The following is a 22,199-nucleotide window of genomic DNA, read 5'->3' on the forward strand; positions in this document are numbered from 1 at the left end:
TTTTATCAAACCATGACCATTTTTTCATGTCCTCGTGATAAGTAAGTAGATATGGGTAACAATCTTCGATTACAAAAATTACGATATTTTTTAATGTCAAATATAATTTACATTACCTCCGGTTAAATGTTAAAACAATAGAAACAAAACGTTCTTTAAGTTATATGGTACGTGCAGTTTTATGATTATCATTCAATTATATTACGTCGGCCTTCACTTGAAGTCGCAATTGACAGTAGAGTGAAACAAAAAAATGTGATACAATTGTTCCAGCGGCACTTTCAAACGGCAGTCACATCACAAGGGACGTTCAATCATAAAGCAAGATATAATCAACGATCGTTTGCTTTAATCAGTTGGACGCTGACCGCTCCCAATATCGCACGGCCTCCGTACTTTCTCGATATCGTATTACGAAACGTTCGAGGCCTTATGGACAACTATGAAATACTCGATTTTAAATCCTTAAGTAAGTATCCCTTTACAACATTTTTTTTAACAACTTAGTTTATATTCTTAGATAAATATAAATATTTTTTTTAGAATATAACGTCGCTTACTTTCAAAATTACGATCACTAAATGCAATGATCTTGAGCATAAATCTATTTTTGCACATACAAATACGCGACGACCTAAATTTTGTGCGTCGTTGTAAATAAACGCGTTTAGCATAAACATAAACGTGAACACACAAATCTCTTTACTCAAGTTATCATGAATACGAATAGAATCATTGGTTATCATGTTAATGATTTATTAAGATTAAAATTTACATCATTTAATAATTCATTAAATACAAAACAAGAACTTGATCTTTATTTTTAAACTTTTGTTTTATCTAACTATATTCATTCTAAACTTTATATAATTTCAGATGAGACAGTACAAGATTTAATTCGTCAAGCAACTAACGTGAGGAAATATGCTTATTGTCCGTACTCTAACTTCGCTGTAGGCGCTGCAATATTGACAGAAGAGGACTCTAAAGTGTACACAGGTTGTAATATAGAGAGTGCAACGTTCACCCCATGCATATGCGCTGAACGAGCGGCCATACCTAAGGCAATATGCGATGGTTACTTGAAGATCAAAATGGTGGCAGTCGTGGCCCATCAAAAAAGCGGATTCACAGCACCTTGCGGAGTCTGCAGACAGACGTTAAGCGAATTCCGAAGCAGTGATGGTGATATAGAAATATACTTAAGCAAGCCCGCAATGGACAAAGTATTGCGTACAAAGTTATCAAAGTTGTTACCGCTTGCGTTTGTAAGTTACATCACAGACAATGTCATCGATAATGATAATAGTTAGCTATAACATATATGTACTAGGAAAATATAACAAATAAGGAATAAGACGGTAAATATATTTTATTTTCATAAATACGCTTTTATACGAAATGTAAGATATCATTTTTGATATAAAAATTGAATAGTAAATAATGAGTTTAAATTCAAATATCGCAATTTACTATGCTAAGTAATGTTTACGACATACTTATAACATGAAGTAAACATTTCACATCCGAAAATTAAATTATGGTAAACAATACTTTTCACAATAAAGTACATACTCTTAGAAGTTTCACACGGATGTCTTTAACAATTAGTATTGTCTTCGCGGGGAAGTCCTGTTATCAAATATCCTGTACGTTAGACACGTTGTTTTAAATTAACAATAAAACTATAACAATAGAAATTAATCTAGACACTATAAAGATTAAAAGGTCCCTCTTTCGTTTTTATAAAGAACGCTAAATATACAAGAAGTCGTATTTTGAAGCCCAATTTTGTTAGATATTAATTCTTTGCAAACGATTCTTGTAGTATCTTTCTTGGCGTGTTACCTTTTTATGAACGTGATACTTCTCTGCCGTCTGTTAGCGGTTTACAACAAGTCTTTGTTTATATTTAACAAGAAGAAAAACACAATATCGATATTTTTTACTTTCTTTTATTAATTTGTACAGACTTTTTGCTAGTATTACAATAAGTTTCATCGAAAAGCTTGTACAAAAAAGGTTTATCTCTGTTTTTATATCAAAGAGAGTAATAAGGAACCATCCTTCCATCCTAGGTACCAACCTAGTATGTTTTTGTACAAATGTTTTCACAATGGAAACTTAGGGTTATAATGTTTTTTTATTTTGCAAGGTTTCATGGTATAAAATGTAACAATTTTATATAGTTAACGTTTTTATCAACAAAGAGAAGAGAAAAGTGTTAACATACAAAATATTTTAAGTAGAAAGTTGATTAACATTAATTACGAGTTACATTTAAATATTAAATATGTATATATGTTCTATACTAAGATATATTTACAATAATTAAATAGGAAAGCAACTACTAATATGAATTAGGAAAGCGAGGAAAACATTTAATAGTTTTAGAATCAATAAATCTTAATGTAAACAAAATAAAAACTACGGTTTCGTTAGAACTATAATTAGTTTACCAGTCAAGAAAAAAAATTATTGTACAGCCGATAGCTGTATATACGAAATAAAAATTCAATACCATAGGTAAAGATATAAGATGATGTTAAAATTATTTTTTTTTTCTTTAAAAGCATATATTTACAGTATGTCGCATTTGTAACTCTGTGAAATTACCAAAACGGACACCATCCAATATAACATTGACACAAATTCTCATTATTAGTAGCAATTTTGATCAACATATCAACTTGTTTGGGTACACTCACAACCGCCTCTATTTGGGGGAAGTCCCGTCCTGTCAGTTTGTCCCTTATTCTATTCAAAATGGCGAGTGCTCTCTTGTTCAGATTCGCTTCTGGGGGTATCTCTAAAGATTCGTAATGTAAATGGTTCCTACTCCTGCTGCGCATGGAGTATGAGGAGTCAATGTCTGATGAGAAGGTGGACTCGGTGATAGAATGCCTGTCGTTGTCGATCAGCCGCCAGTTGAGGAGGGGATCGTATACGAAGGCCTCGAGCACCGCCATCACACTGTCGCGATGTTTGTGCAAGACGTGCATTACAGACTCGCACGTGAAGCGATATGTGCCCTCTATTCCAGTTACCTAGAATAATACGAGGAAGATAAATTTCTAGTGCTAAAAAAATATTTATCTTACTTTGTTATTATTATAATACTATAAATGCGAAAGTTTGGATGGATGGATGTTTGTTAGATTTTGTAACCTAAACTGCTGAACGAAATTTGACGTATATGTAGAGGACAGTCTAGAAGAACACATAGGCTACTTGGTTTTGGTTTTTTTTAGCGAAAGCTAGTATTACATATTTCAGTTTGTGTGACTTGCAAAAAATTGTACGTACTTAGGGTGCTATCATTAAAAACAATCGAATTTTATCTCGGAGATACATATTAACTCGACCATTACATAAGGGAATCCAATAAGATGTATAATTTTTAAGAAAACATTTCAATATCAAGGTAAGAAAAAAATTATAACACAATTTAAAACCTTTGTAACAATGAATTTGAGGTTAATTTGCCTGTTATGTTTATAAGCAAAACATAAAATCTTACCTCCATAGCATTAATAAGCATCCTAGTCAATCTGAATGGTATTTTTTCCGGTAACTTCTCCCTAGTTTGAGTTACTTCGAAACAATCTCCGAAATCGATGTGCAGGACTTTGCCTGAGACTCTGTGCAGCATGATGTTGGAGGGATGCCTGTCTCCGAGGCCGAGGATGTAGCCCACCATGCTCATGACGGCCAGCGACCGCGTATAGTTCGTACGTCTCTCGAACCACGCCTCCGCTGACGGACTCTTCAGCCAAAGAAGTCTTGCTAAGTCATTCCCGGGAGTTTGGGATAATGTGTATTCAAATATTTCCACCTGCAAAGGCCAGTGATAAAAAAAATAAATCTGCTAAAGTGTAATAAAAAGGTGTATTAAGAACGTCCATAAATAACCAACGTCCAATGACACGCGATATCAAAAATGCAGGTGCGTAAGTTCTTCCAGTTATATTAGACTTTTTGGCCTTGACATATTTCTGTGGGGAGAATGAGACATTACGACAAACACACAAAATAGAAAGAGATAGATAACAGATTGTTAACTCCACGGTCGTTTTCAAGTTGATTGACTTATATCGATTCTAGTTAGACTAACTATAGTTACTATACCTTGTGTTTCAACATAAGCTTCTGATAATCAGATGCCATTCTTTGCATGATCTGCTGTTCTGTGTTCAGAGCTAGTTTGTTGGATTTCTTATCTCTGTAGTCACTTATGAGATTGTATAACGTATCGCACTGTGGTACCCATCCTATGAGACCGGAGTTAGGGGATAGCGGTATGACCGCATACCGCTGTATAGCTAGGTCGTGGCGGTAGGTGTTAGTATCGGACTGTAGCAGGGTATTGACCAGTCCGAAGAGCTGCATCACCCTCTCATCCTGTCTCAGATCCTCGTGACCTTTGAGCAGGAACATATACTCTTTGCCGTCTGACCCTTGGATTGTGAGGCGGCGTGGTCTTTGCTTTGATTTGATCACCTGGAAGTGTAGAATTAGAGATGAGTGAAGCAATATTTACTATTTTGAAGGTAATTAACGGAAGAAAACTATAAGATTAAATACTATATCATATCGGCACCATTCTTTTTTATCTATGTTAAGTTACTTAGTTTGGTGTTAAGTGTCAAATAACTTCACCGTCGCCGTACGTTTTCTACAGCAACTTTACTTCTTTCACTATTATTTCTTTCTGTTTTCTACAGGAAACAATATTTAAACCCTTAAATGCACTGTTTTTTCGTTTTAATTACCATAAATTGAACATAGACAAAGGGAAAAATAAAGAAAAAGAATGATTTTTCAAATGAGTCTATTGCGTAAGGAAGAAATGACTGATGTATAAATGCCATCATGCATTTAAGGGTTAAAGAAGTGAAGTTTAGGTACTTTGGAATCAACATACCTGCAACTGGGTCTTAATATGCGATATTCTGATAACACTCTGATCGGGCACGTATGAGCCGGGCACCGCGAGCTCGAAGTCCCTGCAGGCGTGCAGGCGCGCGCTCACGTACTGCAGCTCCAGTGACGTCAGCGAGCGGAACTGCGCCGTCAGCCGCCGGAACACGTGGTAGTACAGGTCCCATGCCTCGTTTAGGTACCGCTCTTCACTCCTCTCCTAGGAAAATTACGAGGAAATACCAAAAAAAGGAAAACCAAAAAAGTATGGATAAAATACAAAAAAAGCACATAATAGAAAGCCTTATCCCTGTATCAATGCAAACTTAATAAAAACTTGTTCATCTCATCGTATTGTAATAACTCAAAAACAACTTGGGTGATTTTAAAAATCTTCCACCATTAAAAAGCTATGTTATCAGTGTACATAAGCTATACTTTTTTATCATTTCGTAAGTTCACGCGGACGAAGTCGCGAGCCACAGCTAGTTATTTTTATACTTGCATTGTATATGTTTTTTGTTTATTTGTTTGAAGCATGTTTTTCCCTCATAATTTTACCAACTGCGTAATCAAATTTATATATTTTTCTTCTGAATGGATTAAATGATTTTATACTTATAAGGTCCTGTCCCACCAAATTGTAATTTGTCTGATAACAATCCAAGATGTAAAATATGTGTTGGAAATATCGAATTTTGTTCCCTTATTTGATAGTGATATCATTTTAAAGCTATCTGAGCCTCTATCAGCCAGTGGTGGGACAGGCCCTAAAAGTGCTAAAAATTTAGCAACACATTTTCGCAGCATTAAATAAAGCTACAGAATTTTGTATCAAATGTTTTCTCACCTTGTAAAGTTCGCACCATCTCTGCGCTTCTTGTAAATCTCTTCCATACATTTGTAAGAATGATACTTCCTTCAATGTTTCCGGAGCTCGTTCTAACATTGTGTGCATTTTGTCCAGCGTTCTGAACATACCTCGGTAGTCTTTTTCACTGAAATACAATCTGCAGACAGACAAAATTTAAATTAAAACAAAAACTCCCTAAAATAGAAAGCAGTATAGAAACTTTTCTGATAGTATAATATGACAAGCAAAACTAAAAACATAATGGGATTTATTCTTACCTCGAAGCCTCATCGAGCGCTATAAAGACTTGTTCATGCCACAAGATGGCCACTTTGATCAATTCTTCCGATATCAAAGCGGCGTCGTTCACAAGATTCTGAGAATGACTGCACATTGTTTTCAAAATATAGTTGGCGGCAGTCTTTCTCGTTACGAATGAAGATTTTGTAGCTACAGTTAGAGGGTAAACTAAGGCCTGAGGATGGGATTTACTAATATCGATCAGTAAAATGTGAACTAATTTCGCTACCAAACTCCTCGGCGAATCAATTCTAGCTATAAGCTGTGGTATCACTTGGAGCCATATCTTAATATCAATTTGCCGTATTCCTTCAAAGAGTGCATCGTATATAGCCGGGTGATGGCCGTGGTCAAACCATAGAGTAAGAAGTCTCAACGTATCCTGAAGGGAATTTCCATTCGACAGACTGATAGATTTAAAGAACCCTTCGATAGCTGGTATTGTATGTGTATTTATAAAATCAGCTCTGGAGACTTTTTTCTCTCCGGAACCACCAGCGAGGCTGCTCTCAGATATATTATCCTGCTGTTTATAGAAAAGGACAGTTTCGAAGTTCATGCAGGCCCACGCGTGACATGCTTTGTACCAATCAGGGGCCAGCATTGTCGCCGCTGAGTAATTCCTTAATATTTCTGGAATAGACAGCTCGTTGATTTCCTGAAGCGACTCGCACCAGGAGCCTAACTTCAAATGACAGCGGGCGAGCAGTTTGCAATGATCATCATTTTCCGGTTCTGAATTATCTACGAATCTTTGCAACACATCGTATGCGTAGCGTTTATTTCCTCCTTCCCATAAATTCTTACTGTAAGCCAATACGATTCTCGGATCCTGCATTCGAAGTATATCTGGATTCGTGTAGGGATCGCATCCCAAAATAGAAAGAACAATCTTATGAGCTTGGGTTATTGAACCAGTTTTTCGGCAAAGTGAAGCGAATTTTAGCCAAGTCTGAAAATCTTCCCGAGGTGTCATAACGAGGCTTCGTATTTGAAGCATCTTACGCCAGTCTTCAACTAAACGCTGACCTCCTTGTAGTCTCGCCCACCATGTTCTATGAATTGTACTTCTTCGTTCTTCCACCAGTTTATACGTTACAACTTCTTCTAGTTCTGTCAGCAACTGCGCATTGACCAGCGCTCCGTACGATCTTTGGTAACTTTCACTTAACACTGAAGTTAATTCGCCATCGAGTAAAGACCTCGCAGCGTCTATGTAATGCCTGGACTCCGGCCACTGACCTTCGTGAATTGATAAAATAGCTCTGTAAAACGCGCCATCTTGGCTGTCTTCTGGAATACAATCCACATACTTTTTCATAGAGTCCCATTCCTGTAAGCCCCATGATGCGGCCGCGGCGATCTTTGCTGATTTCGTTTTAAAATCATCACTTATATCATCCCATTGATCATTAGTAATATTATACACCTTCCTCCATTCCCCCATTGCCTCCAAACACCTCATCATGCCCAATCTCGACTCAGTATCTTGTGGTTCAACTTCTAATTTCTTGTCATACAGATCTAATGCTTGTTCCCAATTGTGTAGTTTTTCATACCAACGTACGTGGACATTTAGAGAACAATCGCCATTTTTCTTTTGAGTGATCACCTTTTCTAGTAAGCCATTGGCTGCTTCTTTCTGTTGAAGTTTGTTATTAATATGTATGAGAGCTTCAACGACCTGCGTTGTTGGATTTCGGCGATACTCTTCTTCCTGAAAAATTTAAGAGTCATAAGAAAAACATTAATTAACGTAGAGTAAACAAGAATTAAAGTGTAATACCTTATAGTACAATGCTTTAGCGTACGCCCGGCAACTGATTGCGGTGTCTCCGAGTAATTTTATTGATATAGGCAGGACGCCTTTTTCACAATGCTCCAAAAATTCAGCCAGATTTAAAACAGCTAATGACAACTCCGGAACATCGGGGACTGTAAGTGCACGTTCCAACGCCATCACGAGCTCCCTACGAGGCTGCTCGCCGAGCTCCGTCCAACAAGACATGAATGCCGCGTTGAACAAGTCACTCGCTAATTGAGGGTAGTTTTGAGATAAAGTCGAACATGCCCTGCAAATATTTTAAGTGAGTTAGGAAACTTATAAAGATGAAGAACCTATTGTAAACTTAATACTATCAACTTATCGCTATACTAAACAATCTGATAGTAATACCTAATGGCGTGACTGTTGGACTCTGTAAGGAAGCCAACGCTTAGTCGACGTAACCATTCCAACCAGTCTTCTTTAGATATCAGGTTAGTTGTCGACCAACACTTGCGTAAATTCTTTACATTTAGAGTCAACTTTTGAACTTGTGTTTCGCTTGTATTCCTCATTACCTACAAATATTTAATTGACACTCGGTAATCAACATAAACACTTCACATATTTACACAAACTGGTACTTACATCACTTTTCTGGTTTCGTAACCTCGATCTAGTTTCATCCAAATAATCATCATCCGAAGCGAGAGTAGAACTAACTTGAAGCCGTGTTACCAGCACTATATAACTAGGATAGTGTATTTTGTGTTTCTGTAATATTCTATCGATGGATGGAATATAATCTATATATTCACGACCCATTTGAACAATTAAAGCACACAACGTATTCATCGCAGTTTGTCTTAAAGCTGGATTATTATCTAATACTTTTGCAGTAGCTTGTATTATAATCGCAGAATAAGGTTTCAAATATAAATACACAGATAAATGTTCGATAGTCTCCAAAGCCAATTTCGATATAGATGTCGGAATATTTCGACCGTCAAACAGAGCGGTAACAGCTGGTATGACGGACAGTAAAACATCGTCTAGATTATTCTCAAACTTCTGTATAGCCAATAACAGTTTTTCTGTTAGAAATTTATCTTTTGTTCTGTCGTATTTTAATACTCGCAATATATTTGGTAGAATCTTTCTCAGATAAACTTTAAATTCAGTACCAATCGCTACTGTAATATGTTCGACCAATAAAATCAGAGTCGGTTGGAGTGGGCTATCCGGTGTCCAATATTCTCTAATTATATCGAATATTTCTTCTAAATATGCTCGTATATGAATTTTTACAACTGATATTAGTTGTGCCAATTGAGTGAATAAAAATTCACGGAAGTTACTATTGTCGGTTGTACGAATTACATACAAAAGACTGGGGGTTACTCGAGAAATATATGGGACACATTTGATACCCAATGTTTGGAAAATAAAAGTCACTGAGTGTACAACACTGGTGTGATGTCTGGCCAACATAGGATCACGTAACATCCTCATCAAAGATGTGACGGCAATAGCCGGATAAAATTCGTCCAAAACTAAAGGTGACATGTTGACTAGCATATCACCCACGTTAATGTCGAAATTTTCGTAATTCGCCGTCGTTTCTGGTATCGGAATTAGAGTGGACATTGTTTGAAAATCTATCAACCCTTGATTTACTCTATGTTTGTACGGATCTAGTGCGCCTAATAAACCCAAAATCCGTATAGTTTCCGTCCGATCACCAGTTTGTTGTTCAGTCTTTAGGAAATTTAAAAGCATATCCATTAAATGTGGATATTCCATGTAAGGTGTAACCACATACCCTATCGCACTGATCACTTGTCCAAATGACCATAACGTTATACTTCTTTTTTCAATTTGATTGGGGTCTGCCAGTATTTCTAATTGAATTGATATCAGTTCTGGTAGCCATTGAGTTAAAGAATTTCCTCCGCCATTGATTTCAGCAAGATCTCCTATAGCTTTCAATATGGTTAAAATCATAGTTGAATTTCCAGTTTCTTCTCGTAGTTTCGGTACGAGAACTTTTAATATAGTGTCGACGAATTGTCGAGTAATCCTTGGCGCATGTGATATAATATTGTTAACCATTCTAAGAGACTGTTCTTTATTGCGTGTTGATTCCGAGTGCTGCAACTCTATAAGAATTTGTACGAAATATTCTCTTAAAGTTGGAGTTGTGTAACTTGGGTTAATGTTACTCAACCTACTGACTATGCACAATGCTAACTCACTTACTTCACTATTGGAATCATTTATTGCAACAAAGAGACTATTGAGGTGTTCTTCGTTTGCTAAATATTTATCAAATATTGGATTGGTGAATACTTCTAGAACTTTAAAGCGTACTTCTTGATCAAAATCTGATCTACCGACAGCTAAAAGCTTTCCTAACGATTCATCAACGATCAGACTCAAAGTGCGAGAGTTTGTTTGAGCGCATCTTTCAATTGCTTTAATCAACAATTTTGCAGCTGTTTTAACAGTTTCCAGCCGAATGTCATGCTGTTCGCTTTGTAAATAATAATCTGTGCATCTTCTAATGAAAGACATTAATGTATTATTCCATTCAAAATCAAAGGCACCGAGAGTGCGCAGCGCTAGTACCAATTTGTTAGCATCCTGAGGTTCACCTAACAGAGCAGTTGATAAAACATGAGTAAAATGCTGCTCTGAATTATTACTCATATAAGGTTTCTTTCTAAGTATCAGTGAAAGAATATTAAGCAATCGATCTGTTATTTCCAGTTTCAGTGATGGTAAATTTTGGCTTAGTTCTTTAAAACATGTTGTTAGTTGTGGACTTAAACCTGTCGCACACATCGGATCTAGAAGCTCTTTCACCTCATTAGCCACATCTTCTTTCATTGCGAATCCTAATAACGTCACGCAATTAAATAATGGTGTATCTGTACCATTACGTTTCTTTGGCACATCTTTAACTGGTAATGTCAATCTTATGATTTCTATAATTCTACCTAAATATATTTGAATGTCACACTCAACGGCAACACAGACTAGACCGAGTGTTGTAAAAGCCATAGCTTTTTCCTTTTCTCTACCTCTTAAAAAGGTAATTAGGTGATTTATTGTAGACTTCAGATGTTTCTTTGAAAAAGCCTCTCTATTTAAAGCAGCCAGTCTTGGTATTATAAGCAATAACATTTGATGAACACTATGTGATCTTGATATCTGTTGCGCCATTACCTCTGGAATAAACAATCAGTGTCACTAAACTATATTAATTCACTTGTGCATTCACCTATACAAAAGCTATCAAAAAGATAAAGAAATAAACTTACCAGAAGCTATCTTTTCATATTTTTCAACAATAAGTTTTCTACAAATACTTGACTCATAAATGCCAATCGAAGTATGCTTTTCCTCTAAACTTTGTATTGTCCATGAGTTGTGCATCTTCGAACTTAAAGAGAACATTTCATCTGACACATCTTGTTCTGTATCCAACTTCTGCATTAGCATTGTGTATTTCTTCTCCCAAGCAGCATTGGAACATCTTAACAGTTCATTTAAAATTAACAAAGCACCATGAACATGTTCATCTCTACTTAAGCCTCTTTCTCTAACAGTGTTATCAGAAAATGATGTCATAGCTTCTTCATAGCATTCGGAATACCAGTGCACTTTATTACTCTGATCTGGTTGCTCTCTCTGTGATGTCACTACAAATGCTGCCCTTAAAGTTTTTGCCGCTAATTCACGTATCTGTTCTTTCGGATCCCTGAGAGCACTGTGAATGTTATTGAAAAACCCACCAATATTTTGGTAAAAATATGAAGGCATAGCAATTGCTAGTTCCCGTAATATTAAGACAGCTGATAATCTCTTACTTTCACTTCTCTCTTCAGATAACCACTCATATGCTCTTTTAATTTCAACTTCTACATACTCTCCCCTCTTTACTCCAAGAGACACTGCCAAGCGACCCATAGTCTTGGCTGCCAGCTCCAATATACTGACATCATTAGATGGGAATATATTTCTCAAGTATTGAGCATAACGGTTTAGCCTCGTTTTCGTTGTCTCAGTATCCCCTCCAATAAGACAGACTGAAACAAGTAAAATAAATTTTAAATCAATGGTGTTGGAAAATGGTTGGCATATAAAGCTAAAAAATTATGATTTAACTTTGTATAGTAATTATATAACATAATATAATAAACATTACATAATTAATTTAATTATTATTATTTAATTTATGATTTGAAGAAGCAATAACCTCAAAATTACCTATTGTGAGTATCCCAGCTTTCTTTTCATTATTATCGTAGCTGGATGTCAGTGCATGTATATGCTGGTTAAAATCATCCAAGACTTGAGTTAAAGCATCTTGAGACATTTCTCGTAAATCAGTCCTGGCAAAATGTAATAACTCTCGAATTGCCTTATGCCGAGTCTCTGCATGGCGCGATTTTAATCCAGATACCAAATCCAATATTTGATAAGCAGTCATTTTGGATAATACTTAAAAACTATTTATTAAGGAAAAAAAAGTTAAGATACATGCAAAAAAACTTCACAATACACAGTAAATATTTTTAAAATATTAATTTTCTCCATATGTCGAACGGTGATTACATTACTAAGACACTTAAAACTACAATACAATAGTGTTATTTCTAAGGCGAGTTTTTATTAAAATAAAATATAAACAATCTAAGTTATGGAAACTGCTTTATCTTGCTGTTCCGGATTTGTTTTTGTTGAAATTATTATTTCTGAAATTGAGATGACTTTGACAAGTGACAGTTTGTTATTGTTGCCAAAAATGTAAAAATGCCTTCCCAATCCAGTCATATCATATTGGACCTCTTAGCTTAAATCTTGCAGCTAAGTTATAAAACATTACAATTAGGGGAGTACAAGATAAATTGGTGATAAAAAGAGAGAAAATAGCAACATGAGCAACAAATATTTTGCACAATAAAAGATTATCAGGATCTAAAACTTTAATTATTATTATGTTTTTCAATAATTTATGTACAAAATCGCAGTTAAATTTTGTTGTTTTAAGTGCCCTGTTATTATGTCTTGACGATATTAACAACACCGAAAATAGACTTTTACACACGGAGACAAAAATATTATCAAGAAAACAAGAAAATTAACAAATCACAGTTGTTTTTGTTGCCAGCTGTTAGCTGTTGTCAAATATATTACAGATAATTAATTTCAGTACGTTTGAAAATAATAGCATTGTTGTGAGGATGACGCGTGTATTTTCAATACTTTCTCGTCATCTAGACTCTAGACCACAAATGTCAAATAGGTAACCATTCGACTCAGCTGTGCCTGTGCCCAGCACAGAAAGGTGACTGACTGCTTGACGTTAAGTGGCTTGCTCCGTTGTTCTTTCTGATTGAATATTTTTCAACACAGTGAAGAAATTCTGTTAACTATCGATTAAACTCGAAGAACTAACGTACGTCATGAGTGAATTGAGTCAAGAAGAGGTAAACGAAATATTTATTTTGTAAACGAACCTTGGCGTTGAGCGTATGGCCAATCTAATTTCGTAACAAAACAAAGCGTTTGTGTAGTGATGTTTAGTATTGATGTGCGTCAAAAATGTACACGTGCTGTAAGTGATTACATATTTGTTACAGATACGACGACGTCGTTTAGCGCGACTAGGTGCGCTCGGAGCTACCGCCCCATCCCCTGCCCCTGGCAGCCCTCCACCTACTCCGGGTGCCTCCTTGACTAGCACTGACACAGCTAATGTGCAGCAACCTTCGTCTCGCTTATCACCGTCACCTCGGGGTTCCACAGAATCGAATACATCATCTGACAGTGCTACCATAAATAGAGAGAATAACTTTGCAGATGGAGTTAGTAACAGTGAAGTGCCAGATCAAAATAAAATACCATCGGATAGTTTGATTGTGACAGAAAAAACTGAAAATAATTTGTTGGATGAGATTCCAGATACAAAGATGACTGATCTCTCACAAACCAGACAGTACAACAGTTTTGATTCCATGGGTGAAGATACATTGTTAAGTTGTGGGTCAGTGCGTGTAGGTAGTTTACCTCAGTCGACTGTGAGTGGCTCTGAAGGTGCATCAACAAGAGAGGACAGTACCTCAAGGTCTATTTCTCCACCTCAGTTTGTGGAGCCACCTCCGGTGCGCCCACGGACTTATGCATCCCCAAGTTGCTCCCGTCGCTCCCTCTCAATGGAAGTGGATGATGTATCAGAAAGAAATTCACAATCAGAACAGTCACAACAAGAACCTATGGATGTAAGTATTAATCAAATTATTGTTTTTTTTTTGTTTGTTTACTATTGTCTAATTTGATAAGATCCTATAAGACTTCTTTGTATTCTTTCATCAAAATAATTTTCTTTGTTTTTGTATTTAAACACATTGTTACATAAACAATTTGCCAATTTCATTCCAAAACAAAGTGATATCAATGATTAGTTACATAACTAAGAAGTGTTTATATTACATCTGTATAGAATAGAATTATATACTAAATTTGTTGCTACAAACTAATATAGGTATAAAGAAATTTGTATTTGATATTTACTTGTATTGAAAGAACTCAAAAAATTACTGGTCATAGTTACTCCGTTCTTACATTAGACAGATACATAAACATCAATAACTTTTTTTTTGAATAAACAAGATGATTTGGAACAAAAAGATATTACTTACAGTGCAATTGTACAATGTATTAGATATGAATTAATTATTATTATATAGGCATTGTTGACTACCGGTGTTCTCGCCGCTTGTATTATTAAAAAAAAAGTATTCACACACATAATTCAGCTTTGTTTACTCAACATTAGATAGAAGAAGATCCATCACAGTCACCAGCAAGAAAGATCCACAGAACAAGAACAGTGAGTAGCACTGAACTTTCTGAAGAGCAACTGAGAATTATTGTTTCCAAGATACTGCAAATATCATGGTCTGAAGAGATTGTGGGTGAGTACATAGTTTAAGGAATTATTCCCAAGTGTCAGCCCAATCTGTCCCCACGAGGGGACAAGTGAGAATAAAAAGTTTTATCCGTCCCACCGCTTAGTCTCACTATCACCAATAAGGTGACAGATAGAACCGTTAAGAAATAAAATAAGTTCCAAATGTCCCCTCATTGCAAAAGGGACAGATGAAACTTTTTAATCTTATCTGTCCTCGTGTTGGGACAGAGCGAGGTGACGGTTGAGATGCCTTTATTTGTTAAGTGATAGAATTAGTAATTGTCTTGAAAGGTAAAAGTAGCTTCAACATTTGTGACTAGAATTTAGATATAATTAGAAATAATTTGTACAATCCTTCAATCATACTTCTTTGGAGGGATCACGGTAAAGCCTAAGTTTATACTTTAAAAAAATAGTGAGTAGTAGTCTGCATACACCTGAAAATCATGGAAGTCTGAGAAAGAATATTATGTTCTACATTAATTGTAACAGACCAATAACACAAGCAAGTTCTTTCAATTATAGTATATTTTTTGCAGGAGGGATGTTTGTACCTATAGTAGCTGCAATGTTACTTGACAATCCTAAACTTAGCTTAGAGGAATTAGCATCTGAGGCTCTCATTGATATCATCACTCAGCTCGAGGATGGAGCTGATCCATTAAATCAGAAACTAATCGCAATCGCTGAAACAACCAAAAGACTGATGGAAGACTGTGGGGATGATGCCTTGTCGAGTGGACCCCTAAGTTCCGAGACAGATAATCAAAAAGGTGGTAACACCGTAAACGTGGTTCTCCCCAAGACTATCCCGACACAAGGTTTAGCTGTTAGCTATCTTTTACGATTCTTCAATAATATTAATCTTTACTCAAGAGATTTTCCAAAGAAAGCTTCAGAACCACCTTTGAGGGATTTATTATTAAATCTAAGGACCTTAATTGTTAAACACTTGGTGTTGGTGCTCAGAGGGAAATTTAATTTAGAAAAATGCAGAAAATCACCTTTGTTGCCTTACATCTTAATCGGTAGCACACCAATCGGCCTAATTCCTGAATTACTTTTGGCTACTTATTTAGAAGAATCTTTCGAAGAGGTAATTATACGTATATTTTATTGTGTGTGTGAATGCGCCTTATATTTGGCGACCAATTGACATAACATAATAAAACACATCAACAGGTGTTTGTGCCACTATTATTGGGAATAAGAGAGGAGATGCGTCGCAGCGTGTCCCCGCTGAACGGGCGGGGTCATGGACAGGCGCTGCGAGCGCTGCGCTCCTTGTGCGAGCTGCGCGCGGGGCCGCGGCACGCGCTGCGCCCCATCTGCACCCTCATCGTGCGCCTACCCAGTCTCTGCCCACCCTCCGTCACCACCGCACCCGGCAGGGAAATAGCAAGAGCTAGCTTCTTAGGACCATTCTTTGCTGTAAGTAATACTTCGATATTGGGAATTGAGGCATAAAATTTTCTAGTTTTTTACTATTTTTTTGGTTAATGTACATTTTGTTATTAGGATTCTACAATAAGTTGACTAAAAATGTTAACACAGGTATCACTTTTCGCGGAGGAGAATCCTCGCCTCGCGGAACGTTTGTTCGCGACGGGGTCCAGCGACCGCAGCCTCGCGTTCGCTCTGCAACGCGAATTGGAAGCTAGCAGGAATACTCTCCACACTATTTGCCATAACATACTGCTCTGTCCTGAAGCTAGAGAACCCTTCCTCAATTACTTTGCGGAACTACTCCAAAGAAATGAACACAGAATTCGCTACAGAAACGATGACAGATCATTAGCTGGTGAGTTTTTTCAACCATTCATACTATTACGATAAAACTTAAAATATATTGCGACCTTTGTTTCAATATGAATAATTTCTAGGTGTAAAATTGTAGGAATGTGTAACAACGTTTTTCGAAAATATATAAATGTATATACATCGCATACAACACAACACAATGTACTGGTTCTGTTCCCAGAAATAACTTACGCGGAATTGTCATTAACCTTCTCTGTACTAAAATGAGGTTTATTTGAACATTCAACCCGATCTTGCAACTTTGTATACTCCAGTTTTCCTCTATTGTCTAATCATTTGTCGTTTATCGTAAGTCATAATTTTCTCGAATCGAACCCCCGAGACAACATAAACAAGCGTTTATCTTCAACATTACCGTTTTGCATACAATCAATGAATTAAATTATTATGGGACGCAAAATAACAGCAATTTGTATCCGAAATGTCGTAAATACGTATAAGTGATTAAAAGGTAAGGATTGTTGAGAGTAATATGGTGACCGATTCTAATTTTATAGTCCCAGTGTTATCTAAAACGAATGAACGTTTAGTGACGTCCGTTTCTATAAGTGATACGTAACCGTTCTCATTGCGTAAAGGAAACTACGCAGGACAAACACAAAGTATGGAGGTGGCGTTTGTTTATTTCTTTGTTTGTAAATAATTAAAATATATATACCTCAATTTCGACAATTCGGAGATTTGTAATATAATTCGTAGAATGATTTTCAGCATGTTTGATAAATCTGTTTTTAAAAAAATGTTACGTCTTACATTCGTGGACTTACGCCAATAGCAGCTTTCTCCTAACTGCAAATTTTAAAAAAAAGTTGATTGTTTCGTTACGTAAAGTTGTCGTCAATTGTTTATTAAGGTTATGCAGCTCGCGAATAGAGGATCGTCCTTCGCTGCATCTTTATCTTTGCTCTCATGTATTAAACACGCTGAATTATTTGGCGTATAAATTTTGCCTTAATACGCAGCTACATCGAAACAAAGGATCGGATGATCTGATTTTTATAATGTAAACCTTAAATTGTATTGTTACATGCAGACTAGATTTAAAATTTCTTTGAATAAATCTTGTCAACACAAATCGGTCAAATGTGTACAGTTTCTGATACAGGCAAACGTTATGTAACGAAACTTATCCGACTTTACTATGTACATAATTGTGTTTCACCTAACTTATGTAACAAAAACAATATTTCTGTGGATTTACTTAATGATACATTCATCTATATTTCTATACTAATATTATAAAGAGAAAAACTTCGTTTGATTGTAATGAATAGGCTCAAAAACTACGTGGCCGATGTTAAAAATCTGTGAGTAACATAGGCTATGCTTTTTCATTTCTTTATTATTACTTTGGAATTTCACGCAGATGGAGTCGCGGGCAAAAGCTAGTTTATAATATTTAGGTAACATATTTAACACATTCCATACTACAGCAATTTTTAAACTCCTCAGGCAAGTTGGTGGCACTAAAGTGTTAAAACCACACCAAAATCGATATGCAATTAACTATTTAGGGAAACCTTTGTGAGGAATCAAGGATATCTGTCGGTTATAACAGACAATGTGCAAATTTCCTGTTAGTAATTAGTAGTAATTAGTAATAACACGCTTTAATAATTTCAGAACTAATGATTCCTAAAAATTCATGAAATGATCCATTATTTATTTCCAAATGTAAGACTAACTCTAAAGTTTGACGGATTTTGTCATCACGTCTAAAAAATAATCTTCAGTTAATAATTGTCTGACATAAAGGGCTTATCACGAATAGTCGTGAGATCGCTTTCGTCACGTCATCGACAAAATTCGTATTAGATTTGTGCATCACCAACAAATATCATACAAATAATTTCGATGACGGTACGAATCATTCTTGAAACTGTAATGCAATCATTCGTGATAGACCCTCAGATGTTTTAATTGACTAACGAAAATAAATGTATACTTATCATCGTGTGTCGCTGACTTCGTAGTAACATCACTGTCTATTGGCTTTACTCCAATGTATTTATTTCCGCTACGCGATGTCGTTCGCCTGTTTAGTAAGAAACGTTTGTTTACTGTTTGGAATTTCATGTAAACTAAAATGTACTGCGTCATTGCATCTGTCGCACAGTACCACCGGTTCGAGCAAACACAATTATTTTTTTCTTAAATCTTGATGAGAAAAAAAAAACAATTAGAACATTAAAATACGTAAGGAATCTATACTAATATTATAAAGAGGAATGATTTTTATTTTTGCTATTATTGTATGTATTGAAATAACTAAAACACTACTGGGCAAATTTTAAAAATTCTTTCACCATTAAAAAGGTAATTTGTCTATATATAGGCTATATTTTTTTTTTAAATTTCACTCGGGCGAGGTGGCCAGCAAAAGCTACTAATTTATAAAGAGTGTATAATTTTTTAACAACTTCTTGTTATATACATACAGGAATTTCGGCGTCAAGTTAAATAACATTTCAAAACTATAAACAATTGTTTTTAATTGTTCACAGGCGATGGGTTCATGCTAAACGTATGTTCGGTGCTGCAGCTGCTGTCTATCCGCATCAAGCTGGAGCGCGTGAACCCCTTCTATACTTTCCAGCCCAACACCTGGATAGACATCCGTGACGACACCCGCCTCTACTACACCTCGCAGGAGGCGCAGGACTGGCTCGACGCGTTGAGTAAGTAACGGCTATAAAACTATTTGAAATTAGAACCCGCCTCTTAGTGACGTCACATCTGTCAAATTAAAAAACATCTGAATGATCTCTGTACAGATAAAAGCTGTACACTTTCTTTTGTTTTAGTCTGTATATTACTATCGATTGTTGACACATTTATATAATTTCACGCATGCATTCTTATTTGAAACGCATAGTCGTACTAAGCGAGCAAATATAAAATAAGCTGTGGTATAAAATGATTATTACAACATTGGTTAGAGGTTCCATTCAAACCAGTTAAACGTATCAAGATTGTATATCATTCAATCATGTATATTTATATAATGTGACATATGCAACTGATTACTATGTTACTCAGCAGTTTTTCCAACTATCTCCTTAAAGTCACTACGATAATGGCTGATGATAAACGGCGCTTTTAATTTGTTGCTGTAAATTGAAAAAAAAAGTAAAAAAATCAAAATTTTAAATTTGGAATACCTTTTTTATTCCAAGTAATCTCAGTATTAAATGTCAGTTACACGTTTAAGACCTGGGTTTGAATAAAAATTAAATTAGTTGCACAGTATAGTTACGCAACTAAAAACTATTTATAAGACTGCGAGCGACATATACAAACAACATATTAAACATGAGATTAGTTCTTATACCCGCGAAAATGTTGTATATTTTTTATTAGATTGGGAATCCAAGTCTAAATCGCTTATAATTCAGTGTTGATGTTTTCTCATTTTAAGAGTATCTTATTATTAAACGAGTTTGTAATACAAGTAACAATAAACACGACTGCAATTAGTGTAACAAAACAACCTACGCGGCAGCGACTTAAATCGGTAATTGAGACTAAATTGTTAATTGTTTCATTAGTGTTATTTGAAAACGCCTCCAGGGTTTTATTTCGTATTCGTGTAGTTTTAAATCTTTTAAATTCTCTCTTTTATGTATTACTTGTCTAGATAGAACATTGACTAGACTTTTTATAGTTTGATGTGATAAATAGGCAAGGTAACTATCAACTCTGACAACTCGTTTGAAAACTCCAATTATAAACGTAAGATTACGTCTTTTACTAATTCAGAAAATACGAAAATATGATTTAAATACTGAAGATACGTAATATAATAATAAAAAAAGTTACTAATTAGTTATGTATGATTTAATTGCAGACAAAGACCCGAACCACAAATGGCCCGAGGCGAAGTTCCAGACGGTCTGCTGGTTCCTGACCCTGCACATGCACCACGTGGCTCTGATCCCCGCGCTGCACACGCATCAGCGACGCATAAGGTATTCTTGCCAGACACATTGCTATAATTATTGCGACACATTAATAGCGGGCACAAAAAGTCCATAGAGAGGGTTGTTTAGTCGGTAACGGGACTCATGCTAGGTTAGGTGAATACTAATGAGCCTGAGTCCGACACACCAGGTATGTAGCTCCCATGTCTGACGGTGCTGCAAAGCAATTTTTCCCTCTATAAAAAAAAATTAACAGCGGGCGTACACTTTTGACTAAACTATAGCACAACTGTTGTGCGATTTCGCGGCCAATTCAACTGTTTGCACAACTAAAAATCGAGTAGTGTGCGCTTTTTCATATAAGCTCATAGGTATCAAGCAAGATTAAACAGTTGTGCGATTTATTACACATATGTTGCATTTATAATTATATTCCTATGTTGATTGTCATACACAAGACGGACTTTGACTTGTTTACATCAAGGTATTATATTGGTATGCAAGATATATTCTAACTGAATTAGAATTATCATAGATTGACTTACTTGTTGTATTGCATTTATAAAATTTGTTTATTGATGATCGTGTGACGTGCAGTTACTAGGATATACGTTTGTACAGTTTTTTTAATGTAAACTCCTACGATTTTTAAGGCTACGATTTTTTAAATTTTTTGAAGGCCAATTCCAAGTTGTCGCAGATAGTTACAAATATATGTTATAATGAAATTCAGTCCTTGTAAATTGTATTACATTACACTTATATAAAAATAAAGATCACCTTCCACTCATGTATGATACTCCATTGATGTATGTCATAGTGATGAGACGTGTGTGTGTATGTGATTTATTTATAAATGAACTAGCTTTCACCCGCGACTCCGTCCGCGTGAAATTAAAAAAAAACAAAAGTGAGTAGCATATGTGCCCTTCCAGAGTATCCTCTAAGTATATACCAAATTACATTGAGATCCGTTCAGCCGTTTAGGCTCCTCAAACTACATCCATCCATCCGTCTAAACTTTCGCATTTACAATATTAGTAAGATTTGTTTGTATGTTTGTCGTGTCAGAGCGTTCCGCGACCTGCAGAAGGTGATAGAGGAGCTGATGGGCGCGGAGCCGCAGTGGCGCAACACGTACGCCGCGCTGCGCAACCGCGAGCTGCTGCGGCGCTGGCGCAGGCAGATCAAGAGGCTGCAGAGGTTACCCCACATCTCTATACACTTTTTACAATTGAAATAACTAGGTGTTGCTCGCGACTTCGCCTGAAGCTTCGCCTGGAGAAATGACAGAAATAGCAAAAATGTAGCTTATGTTACCCATTTTTAACAGTGCAAATTTTTTGAATTCGGTCCAGTAGTCTTTGAGTTATTTCAAAATCAATATAATTCTCTCAACTCTGCCAACTTAATTTTAATTAAACCCGCAAAATCATTGTTATTTTTGTTATGTGATTGAAATGAACTATTCTAACATTGTCTAACAGACCGTTTCAAGTGTGAAAGTCATACTGTTTTATCTATGTTCGACTGTCACTATTAATGTCAACGAAAAAAATTTTATATTTAAAATATTGCATTAAATAGACATCTTTACTACCAGGTCAAAACAATGTGCGGAGACGGCGCTCCTGGACCATG

General features: G+C 35.9%; 3 protein-coding genes across 4 annotated transcripts in view; 2 read left to right on the top strand and 1 right to left on the bottom strand.

Moving 5' to 3' along the window:
* The first annotated feature begins 71 nt into the window (after nt 1-71).
* On the top strand, nt 72-2,466 carry LOC106110849 (cytidine deaminase-like). Of its 2 annotated transcripts, XM_013292789.1 has the most exons (3): nt 72-167; nt 274-469; nt 877-2,466. In XM_013292789.1, the coding sequence occupies exons 1-3, from the start codon at nt 165-167 to the stop codon at nt 1,311-1,313; spliced, it is 636 nt and encodes a 211-aa protein (XP_013148243.1). In that variant the 5' UTR covers nt 72-164; the 3' UTR covers nt 1,314-2,466. The 2 variants fall into 2 exon arrangements, with proteins under 2 accessions (XP_013148243.1, XP_013148244.1); XM_013292790.1 differs by lacking the exon at nt 72-167 and having other exon boundaries at nt 206-469.
* On the bottom strand, nt 1,940-12,603 carry LOC106110848 (serine/threonine-protein kinase mTOR-like). The gene is made up of 11 exons (XM_013292787.1): nt 12,111-12,603; nt 11,162-11,929; nt 8,487-11,068; nt 8,250-8,416; nt 7,860-8,145; nt 6,052-7,790; nt 5,771-5,930; nt 4,925-5,140; nt 4,129-4,500; nt 3,521-3,835; nt 1,940-3,047 (listed from the first exon to the last, which is right to left on the bottom strand). Exons 1-11 carry the CDS (start codon nt 12,331-12,333, stop codon nt 2,613-2,615), a joined length of 7,263 nt encoding a protein of 2,420 aa, XP_013148241.1. The 5' UTR covers nt 12,334-12,603; the 3' UTR covers nt 1,940-2,612.
* Nucleotides 12,604-13,053: 450 nt separating this feature from the next.
* LOC106110711 (ubiquitin conjugation factor E4 B) overlaps nt 13,054-22,199 on the top strand; it is a 16,184-nt gene continuing 7,038 nt past the window's right edge. The window contains exons 1-10 of the mRNA XM_013292608.1: nt 13,054-13,333; nt 13,487-14,125; nt 14,683-14,821; nt 15,357-15,913; nt 16,000-16,248; nt 16,372-16,618; nt 19,143-19,316; nt 20,486-20,606; nt 21,630-21,761; nt 22,162-22,198. Of these exons, the coding sequence (XP_013148062.1) occupies nt 13,310-13,333; nt 13,487-14,125; nt 14,683-14,821; nt 15,357-15,913; nt 16,000-16,248; nt 16,372-16,618; nt 19,143-19,316; nt 20,486-20,606; nt 21,630-21,761; nt 22,162-22,198 (2,319 nt within the window). The 5' untranslated portion in view covers nt 13,054-13,309. The remainder of the gene's footprint in view (nt 13,334-13,486; nt 14,126-14,682; nt 14,822-15,356; nt 15,914-15,999; nt 16,249-16,371; nt 16,619-19,142; nt 19,317-20,485; nt 20,607-21,629; nt 21,762-22,161; nt 22,199) is intronic.

Source organism: Papilio polytes, unplaced genomic scaffold (assembly GCF_000836215.1).
Source record: "Papilio polytes unplaced genomic scaffold, Ppol_1.0 DF824191.1, whole genome shotgun sequence".
Classification (NCBI taxonomy): Eukaryota; Metazoa; Arthropoda; class Insecta; order Lepidoptera; family Papilionidae; genus Papilio; species Papilio polytes.

Coding starts and splice junctions, on each gene's coding strand:
- LOC106110849 (XM_013292789.1), top strand. Junction 470..876: donor ACTCGATTTTAAATCCTTAA/GTAAGTATCCCT, acceptor ATATAATTTCAG/ATGAGACAGTACAAGATTTA.
- LOC106110848 (XM_013292787.1), bottom strand. CDS start 12,333: ATGACTGCTTATCAAATATTGGATTTGGTATCTGGATTAAAATCGCGC. Junction 5,931..6,051: donor GCGCTCGATGAGGCTTCGAG/GTAAGAATAAAT, acceptor GTCTGTCTGCAG/ATTGTATTTCAGTGAAAAAG. Junction 5,141..5,770: donor GATGGTGCGAACTTTACAAG/GTGAGAAAACAT, acceptor TAATTTTCCTAG/GAGAGGAGTGAAGAGCGGTA.